Genomic DNA, 17532 nt, shown 5'->3' on the forward strand with positions numbered 1-17532 from the left:
GGGTCACTACTGACTGGGCGATATTTTCGCGGCAAAGACTTGCTCACTGCCGGGAGACTCTCCGGAGCAGTCCAAGCCACCGCCACCCTCCTCTCTAGAGCCATATGAAACGGCAGTACTGGGTCAGTCGGTGGACCAATGTCGAGGATATCCGTAAGGACATCCTGAACAAACTCCCCTGGGGGAGCAGCCCATCCTAAGTACTCAGTGACCCTTGACATAAGGTGCCGGTACGAAGAATCGTCATGAGAGCCAGGCTCAGGCCTACAAAACTCCACCTCCGGAGAGGTGTCCAGCCCACTAGCATCATGCAGGGACTGCCTCAGGTCCTCAAACTGGCTATGGCCCGAGAGAATCTCGTCTGGCACCGTGTCAGGCACCATACCATCATCAGAGCCCTCATCCACCTCTGAAATGAACTCCAGATGGCGGTAAGAAGGCACAGAACTGGAACCAAAACCATGCTTGACCTTGGCCAGAGCCTTTCTAGGTGGTTCCCCGAGCCACGGGGCACCCCCGTCATCACAGCCTCGAAAGGCGTCGAGTAAAATGGTGCCGGCGTCGAGAGAATCGGCGTGGACGACAGACGCGGCACTGACAGCGTCGACACAGGCCTCGAAGGCGGAGCCCCGAGCGTGTCCTTTGACACCCTGGGTGCCGACGACTTCCTTGGAGGCAGAGCCTCGAGAGAGTCCGTCGACAACCTCGGCGCCACAGGCGTCGATGTCTTCCTCGAAGACCTCACAGGTTCACGCAGTCTCGAGCGCCTCGAGGACAATTTCCCTTGGACCAGCGGGACCTTTCCTGCGAATCGTGACGACCACCTGAGCCCGAAGGCGTGCGAGCGGTGTCTCTCGGCTGATCACGACCGACCCCACTCGGAGGAGCGGACGGACCAGTGCCCTGCGATTCAAGAATCGCCAACATTTTCTTCCCGAAGGAAGCCCATTCCTCTGGTGTCGCCTGCTTGGTGGGGTAAGCCACCAGCCGACGGGCGGAGTCCTCGGATGAGGACGGGGAAGGCAACCTATGCCGGCGCTTCCGGGAGTGCCTCGAAGAGGCAGAGGAGTGGCGAGACCGACTGCGGGATCAAGACCCACTGGACTTCCGACGAAGAGAGTCGCCCCTCGAGTCGTCCGTCGAAAGCCCCGCAGACCTAGACTTCTGGGGCTTGGACACCTTACCTACCGATAACTTCTTCTTGCGCTCCCGCAAGGCTTTCGACGTGAGCGACTGGCAGTCGACACAATCATCCATGTCATGGGCCTTCCCTGGGAGTTATGAATTAAATACTGTTTGCCAACACATTTTGAATTGTGTTAAAAGGCACCAGAGACAGGCGTCGTGCGAGTCTGTGACCGACATCTTGGGCCCACAGTCCCCGCACTTCTTAAAGCCCGGATGCTATGTGGAAGACGAGGTAGACATCTTCATGAAGAAATCTTTCACAAACACCAAACAGGTTCGAAAGAACCGAGAAAACAAACTCCAAAGAGTCGAGGAGCGCCGGGATTCCCGAAGCGAACACGTTCGCGGAAAAAACAGAACCAAGGCTACGGGCGTCGTGCGTCCTACTTATAAGATCCAGTGACGTCGGCCGTCGGAGGAGGTCCTCGAGGGCGGCATATCGACGTCGACGACGCAGGACTCAGACGCCAAAAGATTTTCTGAAGCAGCACAGCTGTGGCGATTACTGTCATAGATATGGAATACGTCAGAGGACCCAATCCCCTCGAAAGGCCCATGTCGTTTTAGTGTTATTTTCAACATAAAGAACCAGGACCTTATGTAACTATGGCCTATCTGTGTAAATAATACCAAGAGTGGACTTATTTCTGTTCAAGCTTTCTGTAAAGAAAGTTTATTTCTTGCCAGCAAGCCTGGATGCAATACAAATGTCATGTGTAAATGTGTTTAATTTAAACGCCATTTCTCAGAATTGCGCATGTAACAGCTGGTTGTATCGGGAAGCCAGTCGGGACCATGTAAAAACGAATTGTGGGATGGATACAACTTAAGTTATGAGAAAATGATTCTAGCCTTCCCATAATTCCAAGGGAATAGAAAGTTGTTGTGATGATAGGTTGTGGAATTAAGGTTGGAATCAGGAAAGGGCAGATTTGTGACTAGTTCGGCTCAGGAGCAATCGCGAAAAACGATGGCTCCGCCCAGGAAGGGCGTGCAGAACAAAAATTAGTATTTTCTGACTAAAATATATGTGCTGTTAATTTTCTGATTCTGCATTGCTGCCACAGTTAGCTTTTCAGGACTAAAAAGTGTAAAGCTACCAGTCATTTTGAAATTATGCATTTTTGCTCCTCCCTCAGCTTCCATAACCCATACCTCCCAACTTCTGGTCCTATCAGCAGCCAGTGGGCATCTTGGTGGGAAGGGAGAGAACTGGCAAATCCGTAGCATGGGAAATATGATCATAATTGAGTGCCACCAGCCCTGTAAGAGCTCTGTTTTTTATCTGAGAGGGACTGTCTTGCTGATCTTTTTGACTTTCTTTGGACTTTTGATTGTTCCCTTGACTTTCCCACTCTATTGCTGGGCCTTAAACATTGTGAGGGAGACAGGGAATCTAGAAGCTGGCTGGGCCAGCTAATTTGAGGAGCCAGAGGAAGTGTGGGTGCTGTGGACTACCCTTGACTGAAGCCTGTGACCGGTTCTGTGCTGCCCTCAGAGGAGCCCTGCTGTTTCCCTGGATGCCCCATAATCAATGCTGCCCTCGTAAGTAGATTAATCTGAATGCCAACAAAAGCGTGGGGTGAATCTGCCAGCCTTAATCGCCACCTGGCATAGCAGGTAGGGGTGGAACTGGGGAGACCCTTGGGACATTTTATTAAATACATTTCCACTATAGAAAATTACCCTATCAATTTAAATTAAATTGAATTGTGTTGGGAACATCCTGCCTTAATCCTTTCCATTAAATTGAGGGGAGGGGGAAGCTGTGTAGATACGTAGCACCTTTAATTGAAATTAAATCAATAATTCCCATATAGAAAATCACGGGGTGAGTGTTGCAAGAGTTACAAACTAACATTTCATGCCCAGTATAGACAAAGTACTTGGCCGACTACCTTTCTGAAATCAGTCTTCTGTACCGAGGGGGGGGTGTCCATAATCCCAAATTAAGTAACCCTAAAACACTGCTATTCAAGTGATAGTAGAGGGTGAAAAACTAAATTTCCCATTTATTTACTTGCAAATAAAAAGCCCACAACTATTTTCCCCAGTGAGTTACTTTCTTGACTTTGCCTTTTAAATAAAAAACCCAAAACGATTTTGCTATTGTATTCCCACTTTCTTTACCTTGACTTCACATCAGAGGTGTCATATCCAACCTTTGCCGTGCAGTGTGTGCATTTCCTGGCTGATGCTTCAGTCTATGCTGGAGATGTAATGCCTTTAAGAAAAGTATATCTGCTCTGTGGTGGCGCGGAGGACCTGTGCGGAGTCCTGCGACGAGTCCAGTCACTTGCCAGTCGACCGACTTTCTTCAGTGGCTGGACCGCTAGTCTCGTCTCCCACCCAAAATAATGACCAAAAGACTGGGGAGAGGTGACTTGGGAGACCCCAGGGTGCTGGCAGACCGAGTGAAAAGCCTACGGAGTGCGAGGCTTCTATCTGGTGATACCTTTGTGAAGGTGATGAATGAAGCCGCAGAAGACACCATGGCTGCCTTTCCATGTCAGCAGGCAGGTAAGGTAATAGGTTACAACTAGAGTAGCAGGGTTAGCTCGTTCTGTCTTAACCAGTCAATAGTTTATCACAATATAGACCGAATCTAATTATTAAGTTACCACTATCTGACTACATTTCCCTACAGAGAAACTCTCTATCCCTATGTTCATATACTGTCCCTAGTGGGCGCTGGTGTATCGTCTACCTAGGTTAGGGGATAGAGGAGAGACTCACCATACCCTCTCTCAATACTTTATCGCCTAAGATTAAGTGCACACTTTTGGAAGTCAATGTTCATCTTTTAATTCATGTTGCTTCCATCTTCTGCGTCTCATCAATTAGCTAATACAATTCACAAAAAAGAATAAAACAGCAGTCTGAATGTTAAATTGCTGCTCATCTATGTGTTGCAATTTGTCACTTGTCCTAAAATGATATCTTTAATCCAAGCTTGCTATTTGTTTTTGCATGTCTCCGGGATCAGGTCATCACCCTGAACCCATTGTTTGTCTACCGGTTTCAGCAGAATCAGTAGTCCTCTCAACTTTCTTCAGGACATTAACTCTTGACTCTAATTTGTCAGGTTACACAATCATTAAAAAAGACAATCTTCTTTTATGTCTTATTCTCCATTTCTTGGATCGAGGGAGAGCGTCTGTTCTCTTCATGGGACATCTTGAAATTCCAGGTTCCCTAAAAGGGAATACATGCAAAGGGGGCACCATCAGTACTTGTCTCTGAAATATTTCTGCGCATCTACACTGGACTATTGTGGAATACAGGTACTCTTACCTGTGCTTTCTTCTCTGTTAGTTCTTATATTTTGTGCGTATAATCCTTCAGATACTTGATCTATTCTTCAAGATGATCATCCTAGGATTGAATGATCAAGAACTTATTCTATCTTGGTCCTGATGATATGAAGCATATATTTTTCATTACTGACTGCCACCAAATTCTGCTTACCCATTTTCCAGTTTCTTTTGGTTCAATGTATTCAATGGTAAATGCAGATCAGAGATGTTTTTTCACCTCAGTTTTTAGATGTGGATGGGTGGACCACTAGTTGACAAAACACATGAATATGTATGAGATTGTGTTCAGTACTTGTATGTTGTATAGGCTTATACCAATCTGCTCTCATCTTCTATTATATTTCCCTCTGTGATATTTCATTTCTCTGAGAATTTTCAGGGTGTCAATTTGGGAGTTCTAACTCTCTACTCTGTGTATTTACTATGTGTAGCTTGTTGGCACCTAACATGAGTGTGGCCTCATAAAGAGGCTCCCGGTCACCATCTGATTATAGCATCACAGTTGTGTTACATTTCCCTTATGTATGCATATCCCTCCAACTTTGCAGAGTGTGGGTTTTAACATTCTCCCACCCTACTCAAGGTTTTTATTAATAAGCTCAGCGTGTTTTTCTCCAGTAAGTCAACTTATAAAGTGGCACCCAGTAAATGCACGACTTTGGCATCACATTTCTCAGATTGCGTCAATATGTTGTGCCCCTGATTTTATAGAGTCTCACGATAAATCTTGTAAGCTTTGCGCTTATATTATAAGCCACTTTTCAACATACCTTGTTTGTAGTTTCCTCTACGCTCTATCCCGTCTCAGCTTTTCACGTTGCTACAGCTATCTTGAAGGTGGGGAGTGTATATGGACTCGGGGTCATGTGACACTGCAAAGTCACATTGTGCGTCCTCTATCGTTATAACCTAACGTTTATTATGTTTTTTACTTCCCCATTCAAATTCAACCCGATCAGTGTTCCACTCTCTTTCTCCATAGATAGAAACAGTTGTTTACAACGCTCTCGCTCATACTGTTAGAACTGCTTCCTGGGTGTTATGGTTTTACTGGGATGCCTTTCTTCAATCAAACCGTGACTTGACATTGGATCCACTTTCTTTCCCACGTTGTTAGGCAGTTATTTAATAACATGCTCGCTCACCGCTGTGCGAACTGATTTCTGGGTATTGTAGTTTTTTTCTAGAATACCCTTAGTTCAATCAGACTGTAAATTAACATTAGACCGGTATTGATTGGTTTTGATGGACAGGGTGGAAAGTAATTTCATTCTTATTGCAATCCGTTAGCAATCCAGGATTAGTGAATCTATATGCCTTGGCCCCATATTTTACAGACATATTTCTCCAATTATCAAACTCTTGTGTTACATCGGATCATTGTTTTTTCTGAGCCAACTACTGCTTTATGGGTGTTGTGGTTTTAGAAATACTATTGTTAAATGCAACAGAGACTTATTTGTTTTCAATTCTCTCCTGCATCATTTTCAGAGGGGGCATAGGGACGCTCCCTAAAGGCCAAAGGGTAGATGGTATTGCCCACTTGGCGCTTATTCCAATCTTTTTGTTCCTGGCCCAATGTATACAAATTACATTATCAAGTTATTAATCTGTTTGGGGTCACAATGAATCAATGTTCACCTTGTTGTATGGAATGGGTGGGATATCTGCTATTTAGCCCATATATAACCTCCCAGATACTGAGGGATTTCATATTTTCCATTGGTAAAGTAGCCAATGTTTGCCAACAGATCTTAGTTCCTCCAGGTGGCTTTTTAATCGGAAAATCCATAGCTGTTCTCTTAGTAGCATTGCTCCCAAATTACCTCCTCTTTTGGATATCTGTACCTTTTCCAGGATAGTCCAGGTTATATCGTTTTCAGAATGTTGATTTTGTAGGTAGTGTTCCACCAGGGAGCCGTCATCCGTTTCATCCTGATGTTGGATATGTGCTCACTTATTCTCTTCTTTATGGCAAGTGTCGTCATCCCAATGTATTTCTTCCCACATGGGCATTTAATCAGGTAAACGACATTGGTAGTATTGCAATTGGTAAGGGTTCTTTGTTCCCATGGTGTAGGCCATCCTAGGTCAATCGAGTTGGTACATTGGGTGAAGGGGCATATCGAGCATGTCACGCACAGTGTGTGACCCATAAATTTGGTAATCCCCCTAATGTAGTCTGGTTCTCCATCTGTTTGTTCTCTACCATATATGCATGAACGAGTGAGTCACTGATGTTTCTCCTCTTGATCGCGAGGAGGGTGAGGGTATCTTCGCCTACATTTATAATATGCCACAATTTCTTCTCCTTTTTTGGTGCGGTTGACTACTGATGAGTGGCTGAAGACAGCTGTGATCGGATTCTCTCCCTGTTGTCTTTTCCCATTTTGTGTCAGTGTTACTTATCTCTGTATATTTCAAGCTCTTTTTCAAGTGCCCAAAATCCAGAAAGAAGAGGTTCAAATGGCGACTCGATCGACTGGAAATTGTTTCAGTAGATTCCTTTAAATATCTAGGGATCCAGATGTCTTAAATTACAGCCAAATCACAGTCCATTGAGGTCCTAAGAGAAAAAGCCACAGTTTTAGCTAACCAAGCTTTGATCCTAAAAAGGTCCCTCCCGATACAGATTGTCAGGAAGGAACTGGGTCTGATATCAATGAGGACGTCTGCTCAATGGAAAACATTAAGTCTCTTTGGAAAATTCATGAATGATAACTCCCCTTCCCACCGATGATGAACTAGATAAAAGCTAGTAGGGGAGAGAACGCTGCACTTGTCAAGTGCAGAGAAGATTGCAGAAGATTACCATTGTCGGTTGAGAGTTTGCTAGAGGGCCTCTCGACTAATCCAAGGAAGGTTAAGAGCTGGCCCTCAGATACCAAATTATGAGGATCAGATACAACGTATGTAGAACAAGGGAAGTGATTCCCCAGAGTCAGATCGGAAACTGGGGAAAAAACATGCAGATTCTGTTAAAATGAAGCTACGATCGAAACCCTCTCACGTCCTTGACTCAGGAGGTGTCTGTATTTTGGGCAATACTTGGAAAGCTATAGAGATGTGTCACCTGAAGATTGGTGGCGCTTGCTGCTGAGAGGGGAAAAAACCTCATTGGTAATAGCAATGGTTAAATTCTTTAGGAACTGTCTGGATGCAAAACTACAGCAGAAAGCACCTTAGACTTTTAGACACTTGACCTTTTGGATATGGATGCAGATACTACGGACAGGAGATCCTGGGAAAAGTAAATCTGTTTGGAAATGTTATGTTTTGCTAAAAGTTTGTTTAAACTAAACTTGCAAATAAAAATAAATATCTAATTGATTTCTGGAGGGTGGGGGTTGCTGGGAGAAAGGAGTAGTGTGCCAAACTAAGCAATTACTGTGTGTTTGGTATGTTTCCTATTGGTTAATTTGCAAGCAATCTGATGTAAATTGTGACTGCCAATGTAACTGTCATATCGCAACTAAAAGTCTTTTAAACCCGTTTTAGTTAATTGGTGCAAGAACTTTGAATTTGTGATTTTGTATAGTGCCACAGCATTCGTGGTTGATCTTTTGGTTGCTAATCTTCTTTGTCAAATCTTAAATATAGATTTATTCTGTGCTCTTCCCCCTTTCAGATATTTAGAGGTACACGCCAGGGATGCCCCTTCTCCCCACTAATTTTTGCTATAGCCATGGAGCCCTTTGCCGACATGATTCGGCAATCACACTCGCACAGAGGGTTGCGCACATCTGGCCAGACTGACAGTCTCTTTTTATGCGGACGATACCCTGCTGTTTGTCCGATCCCCTGAAATTAACCTTTTACCTATACTGACAGACGTGGCTCGATTTGGGGACATATCCGGTTTGATGGTCAATTGCTCCAAGCCTACATTATTCCCACTCACAGATTCGACACGACCCCCCCCCACCAACATGGGTTCAACTGGGCTTCCTCTAGCTTCACCTACCTGGGGGTGGTGGTCTCCCGGCACACGTCACAACTACGTGACGACAATAATCACGCTTATCTAACTAACCTGGAGGCTAAAACCTCCAGCTGGACTAAGCTTCCCCTCTCACTAGCAGGCAGAATAGGCATACTTAAAATGATTGTATTACCTCAATTGCTGTATCGATTTACCAATCTGCCTCTGTGGCCTGGGGATACCTTTTTCCAAACACTGCACACCATATGTAACACCTTCCTCCTGCACTCTGGGGCCGTCCGGCTCAAATTGACTACACTAACTGCTCCTAAGGCATTGGGCGGCTTTAGCGCACCCGATTTTATCAGATACTGGGTGGTGGCCCAATCACAGTTTGCTGCATTCTGGTTCAACACCATTGACCCCCTCCCCCTCTCATGTCCGCCTTGAGAAGCCAGCTGTCTGTGACCGAGTGATCGGGTCCCTGGTCCTCCAGCCAATCCCCCCTGCCTTAAACACTGAGAATCCGGTGGCTTGTACATCCCTGGCGTTGACCAAACTCTGGTCCATGGTCAACACACCTCGCCCGTTCCATGGGGTTCTGCCACTGTGGAACTTCCTTCCCGATGTTCCACACATTCCACTTTCGGGGGTCACTCGCTGGGCCGCTGCCGGCTTCCTGACCTTACGCGATGCTTTTGAGCAGGGCAACTTTATAGCATGGTCTGACCTCCCCCCTTCACTCAGGCGCCGACCCTCGGTGTGGCTACAGTACTCTTCACTCAGAGCAGATCTCAAGTCCAGATACTCAGACTTCCCCGCCTTGCCCACTGATGAACCTATAGTTGAGGAGCTTTGCTCCCATCTCTCCTTCAGAGGTAAGGTGTTGAGGCTCTATTCCCTATTACAGACTAGAGCGGCACCCCATTTCACCGAGCTGAGACGCAGATGGGAGGAGGACCTTGGTGCTGAGATCACCGACGAGAGGTGGGCTCGGATGTGCGCCCGTACCCACGAGGTCTCCTACAACATTAAATTTAAACTCATTCAGTTTAAAATTTTACACAGGTACCATCATACACCCATGAGACTCCACTGCATGTTTCACGCCAACCTCCCCACTTGTCCTAGATGCGGCGCAGATCAGGCCTCCTATATACACATGATGTGGCTATGTCCCCGTCTGTCCCAATTTTGGCTAGACATTTGCTCTACATTGTCTGACATTCTGGAACACCCAATCACTCCCACCCCACTGCACTGCACTGCTTATTCCATGATCTCCCGCAGTTACCCCGTGATGCTAAGAAACTGGCAGGCCTCTGCATGCTACTGGCAGTTCGCTGTATATTACTCTGTTGGCTCCGCCCTAGAGCGCCTACCTATACTCAATGGCTCTGATCGGTCACATGGGCTCACGACACTGAGCAGTCCTGGAGTGCTATGCAGCATTCCCACTCCAGGCCGAGGGACATCTGGCCGAGATTCCGAGACTATATTTCTGCCATGACCTCACCGTCTACTTCTTCTACCTCCCCAGGTGGTTCCCCTTAAATAGTGTCCCGTTATGGTGTATGTATTTATACTTTGTATATTGCTTTTTATCAATATGCTACATGTACGCAATATGTATTGTTTATTACTCGTATTGTTTGCACTTAGCGCTGGTGCCATGTGGCTCCCTCTGGTTTTTGTTGTGCTGTCAAGTCAATAAAAAAAAAAAATATATATATATATATATTATATATATATATTCTTACTATACACCATCTGGTTCCTAGCTCATTGGTGGCACATAGGGCATTTTTTGGGATGGTGTGAAATAAGCGGGAGGCCTCACTAAAGTTGAATCTGTACGAACGAATTGGGTGCACACCACTTTACGTGGTGGGGTTAATCGTTACAGTAAAGTGAGAATTTCCTGGTTATGAATTCTAGGCCTCCAATGTCCTACAAAGCAAGCATTAATTGGTGCATTCTGCTCACCACACAGGGGTACAGCCTGCAGCGCTGGAGAAAACGTGACAAATATTGCACGACTACACCTAGACATAGATATACATATTTTTTTATGCAACAGCAAACATGTTACTATCACCAAATGTACTCCAGAGGGGAGGATGAAAAGCAAAGCCACCCTTTCTCAAATTCAAAGCAGCGTACTGTGGATGAAACACATCTCAGCTGCAATTGGTTAACACACTGATCTATCGCACTAGCTAAAAGCGTGTGTTAACACGTGTGCAGAAGGATGACCACTAATCAATGAAAGGGACAGTGACTGCTGATTCCAGCCGGAAAGAGGCAAGAGTTAGGTTTCCCCTCACAAGCCAACATGGATTTACCACGCTTACTCAGGATATATATATATTTTTTTATCAAGGTTTCAATGCTTGTGGCCTGCAAAGAATAATATTTAACGTAGCAATTATTGGTGGAGAACCGCTGTACCGATGTGTGCTTGATGTTTTCAGCAACAGTTCAATAAAAGGACCGCACAGAGAAGGCATTCTGATTTACTCCCAAATCCACCTGATATATCAGGTTTATATAGTGCTTCATGCAGGATTTCTCCAGCTTCTAAGCACGAATAATAGCCGTCATTAATATCCAATGTAATGTCACCTAGGGTTGGGGTTGGGGTTGGGGTTTGCGGGCCACCGCTCTGAAAGGAAACGCTTTGGGTACCGCTGCCAATAGACATTCTACTGTGAAGAAAGATGCAGATGCCATTCGGAAAGCATTCATTAGAGAAGCAAACGATCGGCAAGGCAACCTCCCATGCATGGTGCGAGCGAGAGGGAATTCTAGAGCTGGTTTGTCCGTTTCCATGCCTGCCAGACCCCAGTGACATTATTAAGAAAGCGTGCATATGCAAATTGAGGTGGTGATTAACATGAAACAATGAAATGAGCACCCACAAGGCAGGAGGCGACACCAACGCCAACTAACATCCAACAATTAAAACAAGCACAGCAGGGAAAAGTCTAATCAATCAACTCACCCTTCATGAAGCTGGAACAACATAGTACATGCATTGTAAGGCTGTAAAATCCAGAAATCCTGTACGGGGGAAGGGTAGAACATTGGGAAACATTCTTACCTCGGTTGTAGAAAGCACTGTATCTTCGTCAAGGCTTAGGACTGCATCCGTGACTATGTTGTCATAGGGTAAGAAACGGCTGCTCATGACCTGAGGGGTGAATGGTAAAGGTCTTAATGAATATGCATATATACCCAAACATACCGGACAGCAGCAGCCTGCGGTTTTCCTCCCTTCTGACCCTCACTTATCCTCGATGGCAAATAAAGGAGGAAATGTGAGACCAAGCCAGCACATGCCACATACAAGAATGGAGGTAGTATACCAGACATCAATTCCAGACAAATCTGCAGCACGCCTGAGAAACGAAAACCCTACCACAGGAGTATGGAAACACGTTCGCTTTGTGGGGCGCCACTAGAGGGTGTCTCTCCGAGATCTCATATGTAGTTTTCATTTTGATAGCTCCCATATACTTTCTACCTTTACGGTTGAAGACAGGGGGCATTCACTTTTCTGCAGATCCCACCGAGAGCATGCATATGCAGTAGATGTAAGCTAAAGGCAGCTGCACAGATTTCACATGGGAGGCGCAAGCACAATATTTCTTTTCAATGAACTTGTGAACCACGCTTGACTCATGAAATTGTCAATATTTTCTTGTTATAAATTGAGTTACAAACTATTGGCATGAGCAGACTTCACATATTTGTCTAACACACCACAGAAACCCTTTACCTACGTCACTGGGTATGTACCAGTACGGAGTCCTAGAAACACGATTTGGCGCACACAGGAGACTTCTGGTCTTCAAACGCTCAAAAAATCTCCACGTTTCATAAAGCTTTGGAGGCAATTCTCAGGATACCGTTTATATACCCAGCGACTCAGTTGTGAACCATTAGCTGCTGGGCTAATCAGAGCACCGACCTTACTCTCGTTAGGTCTACGTGGGATCCAGCACATGCAAGCTCTGTGAAGGAAACCATTACAATCCAATACACAGCCTTTGCAGGCAAGGACTATGCATGCTGTTTAAAGAGTGCGTTAAATAAGGGCATCCTTACAAGGAGTCACCAGCTCCCAGTGAAGAAATAGCATTTCAAAAGCAAACCGGGGGCAAAACATTGTGGTGGACATAAGGGAAAACATGGCAACATGTTTCTAATGTTGTATATTCACACAAACACAGTCATAACAGTGCCTGAAGTTCCATTAGCAAGCCTCCTCAAACCCTGATTCAACACCCTACTTTAACTGCTGTCAAGTGCTTACATTCAAGAAAAATACCAGAAGATTTCTCCAACTAACCACTATGGGACAAAGTTGGTGTCTTCTCAATAGGAGAAGTGGCCCATAAAAAAACAAAGTTCCACAGGAGTGAAAATGAGTGAGGTCCTGCACATATCACCCTGGAATAAAATACCTTTATTTTAGCTGTTGTAGCAGCATAGTATCTGAGTGAACACAGCATAGACATTGTAGGCACCTTAGCTACGTTACCATCAACATATGCTTGTGAATATGAATATGAATAATCAGCAATTGCTTAAGGACCTATCCTATGTATTTCTACTATATAGAATGCAAATCAGATGTTACCCACCATCGGCACAGACCTTGGAAGCAAAGCACCTTTTTGCACGTTGCACAGTCTGAATGACAGGCAGAATACCACCTATGCGTCTATACTCTATATTCAGAGCAGATTTACTCATGCAATTGAGTGACCGTTTCCTGCACTATAGGGTAACTTTTTTGTCACGATCACCTAGGAGTTACAAATGCAGAACCCATGGACGGTTCATCATATTCAGTATTACTTTCCTTTTTTTGAATTATCCATCAGAGCTGTTAGGCAGAAACCTGTGCAGTTCCCTTAGGGACCACTGCAAAAGATTTAAGACTACAGGTGTTGGCAGTAAACCCACTTGGTAGCAGTCTGTACCACCCAGATTTACCTGGTAGCAGTGGCTGAGCAGTCAGACTTCCCTCAAGAAGAGTTAGGCAGTATGCAAAGTATACACAATAGGCACTCGGATACAATAATACAAGCAAACACTGACCAGAGCTTTGGTATCAAAGTATATAATTATTTATTTAAAAACGCACAGTTGAAACACTCCAGCACTCTCATTGTAAAATATTCTAAACACAGTTACTATTGTAATATATACACCCCTTTTGACTTATCAGATTAGTCACAGTAAACACCACTTATTTTCATACAGAGGTGAGCGCTTAACTAGATTGCACTCCAATAAGTTTGTGAGAAGGGGAGGGAAAAAGACAGAATATGGAAAGGTACACCACTCTAAGATTCAGGAACACTGTTAGCAAGGCAGAGAGCAAAAAGTCACTGGTGAGCCAAAGTCCAAAGGCTGGGCCCACTCTTAGAGAGAGCAGAGCACAAATGCGCCCAAGATCACACAGTTACACTATGCTTAGAAAGTCTTGCAGAGGATTCAAAAAGGGTTTAGAGAGGCTTTAAGAAAGTTTAGCCAGTGTGTCCCAGACTAACCCAGGTTCGAAAGCCGGGGGCTAAATCTACCCCGTACAGTCGGAAGCAAGGGAAGCCAGGCGGGACACGATACCTTAAGTGGGAAGGATCCTCCAGCGGTGGCAGTTGTTCCTGGTAGTGGGTGCAAGTTGCGTCGTCGTTCAGGGGAAGAGAAGATCTCGACTTGGAGGAAAGATGAAGGTCGTTGCACTACCAGGGAAGAAACCAGCCGCGGAGTCTTCCGGTTAAAGGTGGTACCTTTTGTTTCGCGGTCGTGGTAAAACGTGGTATCCCAGTTGCCGGGGTGCTTGGCACGGGCAAGGCGGCCACGAGGTACGTCGGGAAAGCGAAAAGACAGTGAAACTGGTTATCCCCACCAGTCAAAGGAAGAAGACTCTCCGGCGGGAGATCTCCTCTGTCGTTGGGAAAAGTGGTGAGGCAGTCCAGCAGGGCTCCACTGGTGGTGGTGTTGTGGCAGGTCGGCTCAGCTTCTCCCTCGTCGGATTCTTAGGTCCTGTGGCGACTTCTGAAGTTCCAGTCCCCAAAGCCCTGCTTTTATGCAGCAAACCCCCCATTCACTCAGCCTAGCTGTCACTCAAACATGCTAAGTGGTGCCAATCAGGATGGAGTGCGGCTTGAGTTGCCTAGGCAACTCAGTCCAGGGTGCCTAAATTCCCCTCCACCCCTCCTAAATACCCCAGACAGAGTGGCACCACTTTGGAGGGCTACTGTGGAGAAGCCCACCAAAAAGTGGAACAAAGGGCTCGACTTGGGTTGGAGTTACAGAAGAGAACACACACGCAATTTTAGAATCAAGTTTTGGCAAAAAATACCAACCGGAGAATTAATATTAAATAAACCGGCGGTTTGTTTGAGGCTACCGTAAATAATTAAAGATAGTAGCCTAAAACAATGGTAAATCCCATAGGAAAATATTCGCGGTTGAATATAAAAAGTAGTATCCACTGCCACCAGCCAAAACTCGATCAGGGGGGACGGAGACGTGCCCCCTCGACTAACAGACCCTGGGGCAATCGAATTGCCCCAGCCAGTAACGTCCACAATATGATGGTTTGTACTGGTTCTGTTCAGAATTTAGTAAAGTCAATGGTGAATTTACATACCCTAGTCCCAAGGTATGGAGTCTATACTGGGGGGTCACTATGACACCCCTGGGTCACTGCTCGGAGGGTGCTGTGTAACACATCACAAAAACACATGAAGCCCTATGGAGTAAAAGACCCCATAGCCCATTAAACACATCTAGATTCAAAGAAACACAATCAAATCATGTCCAAGAGTGAGGGTAAAAGAGTCTCACTCTTGGCAGGAGAAAAATAAATAAACCCCAAAAATCCAGCAAAGCTGCTGGGGGACTCACTAGGTTAGGAAATTCAGCCTAAACAGAGAATTCTCCCTAACAAGAGCATGTTTCCTTATAGTTATTTTAGTGGCAGATCAGGTAAAGCAGTCAGCATAGATCTAACATACTGTTGCTCGTTTAATCATTTTTTTCGTTCTGTGAATTTCATTTCTGGAAAACACGCTCATATCGTGATAACCACCTTGTTGGTTTCATCGACATTTTCCTTATAAAAATCATAAGGGCAGTGCCTACTAACACACATGGAGCAAACTGTTTCATCAGACCTGATACACCAGTTAATTACAACCATACTACAGGTTGTACCTTGAATCACTTCGCTACCAAGAGATGCCCCCACAAACTTCTACTACAACTCCCATGAGCTCGGAACAGGCTTAAACGTGATGACGTTTCAATGTACATACTCCGTAAGGGGCCTGTGTTCACTGGAGTACGCTCCGAGGCCCCTCCTGTGGGGGCTGTTTGTAGACCCAGTTCTACTGAGTCGTGGGGTACCGGAGCTTGCTCTGAGGCCGCTCTTTCGGCTTCCCTCAAAAACAAAACCAGGGTGCGCCCCGAGGTCTTGGCTGGGCTTGAGGTTACCGAACGGATGTTTGAGGCCCGTGCCGATAAGGCTTCTACCGGGCCTAGGTCTGAGGTCCCTTGTACAGAGGCTAAGGCTATCAACAGTTCTGAGCGGCCGGGCAAGGCCCAGTCGGTGAAAGCGGTTGCTCACCGTTCCCACTCTTGTGGTGACACCAGATCTGTTGAGGGGGAAAAGAAGAAAGTTTCTTCTTTTAACGGCAGTGCCGAGGCCCTTCCTTCGAAGGCTCAGTTGGCGGTTGGTATGTCACAGAAACATTCCAGGCCTCATAGTACCGGCTCTGCCGAGGTTTCTTACGTTAAGGCTAAAATTAAGACCCCTGACCCATCGACGGGGACCCCTGCCTCACTTCCTCACGTGCCGCAGTTCCCCTCAGATGAGGACAAAATGGCGCCCGTTCCCGCCACGACTGCCGCGGCCATTTTAGGTGCTACCCCTACAACTACGCCATCGACCTCTGGTGTAGGGTTCGGTCCTTTGGGTGAACCTAAGGTCCCTTGTGCGCATCCTTACCGGCCGGTTTATGATTGGAACGCCCGGATGCCTCTTCCGCACAATGTTTCGTTGCCCGCGGGGGCAGCTCCCTTGATTTATGTGGATATGTCGGCGGAGGGGCCGGTGTGGCATGATGGCATGAGTTTCTTAGATGTTCCGGTGCCCGAGGCACCCGCTCCGCAAGAGGGCGTGCTTTCTGGGGCATTCACCTTGTCTCCTTTAGAGCGTACCGGCCTGTTCTTGCAGAAGGACGTTCTGGCCGAGGTCCGAAGAGTTTGGGAAAAGCCACACTCGGGACTTTTTGTCAATAAAAAGATTGGGGCGAGGTACAGGCTGCGTTCTTCGGAAGAAGTGGCCTTGTCGTCTTGTCCGCCTCCCTCCTCCACAGTGGTGGCTGCAGCTACGTTGCAATCCAGGCCTGCAGCATCCTCCTCAGCGATGGCTACTCAGGTCTTGGGAAAGGAGGACAAGCTCCTGGACTCCCTACGGAGGAAAATCTTTGCCAATTCGGCCTTACAGCTCAGGCAGGCCAATGCAGAATTGATTTTGGCGGGAGCTAACAAGCGGATGTGGACAGGTATGTCGGAGTTTGAGGAGCACATTCCAGTCGAGAAGTTGGAAGATTTCAGAGGGGGCCTTTCCGATGCCAGGGTCTTGGCCCAGGATCTCCTGGAGGCTGCGGCTCATCACGTAGACACCTCGGCTCGGGGCCCGATGCTTGGGGTGGATACCTCGCGGCAAGCGTGGCTGCATGCCACTAAGTTTTCGAAGGAAGTGCAAGACAAGGTTCTGGACCTTCCATTCGATGGCAAGGAGCTTTTTCACTCTTCTACTGATGTAGAGCTCACCAAAACCAAAGATAGCACTCAGACGGCTAAATCATTGTCTGTTCTGGTTAAAGCTCCTTTCAAGTCTCAAAGACCGTTGTCGCAAACTCGACCTTCCTCTGGTTTTAGGGGCTTCCTCGACTGCAAATCTCGCAGCGTGGATACTCCTGCGGGGAATAACCGCCCTAGACAACAGCGTACACGGTTTTTCTCCCGCTCCTCAGCCTCCTCATCAGGTTCAGGTGGCACTGTCACCGATAAGCCTGCCAA

The 17532-nt window shown here is 46.4% G+C and overlaps 1 protein-coding gene across 1 annotated transcript in view; it reads right to left on the reverse strand.

Annotated features, from left to right (window-relative positions):
* The window catches only part of EXT1 (exostosin glycosyltransferase 1), a 616826-nt gene that overhangs the window by 59167 nt on the left and 540127 nt on the right, over window positions 1–17532 (reverse strand). The window contains exon 8 of the mRNA XM_069621540.1: window positions 11531–11620. Within this exon, the coding sequence (XP_069477641.1) occupies window positions 11531–11620 (90 nt within the window). The remainder of the gene's footprint in view (window positions 1–11530; window positions 11621–17532) is intronic.

The sequence above is a fragment of the Ambystoma mexicanum genome, chromosome 5q (genome assembly GCF_040938575.1).
Source record: "Ambystoma mexicanum isolate Mex_15411 chromosome 5q, UKY_AmexF1_1, whole genome shotgun sequence".
Classification (NCBI taxonomy): domain Eukaryota; kingdom Metazoa; phylum Chordata; class Amphibia; order Caudata; family Ambystomatidae; genus Ambystoma; species Ambystoma mexicanum.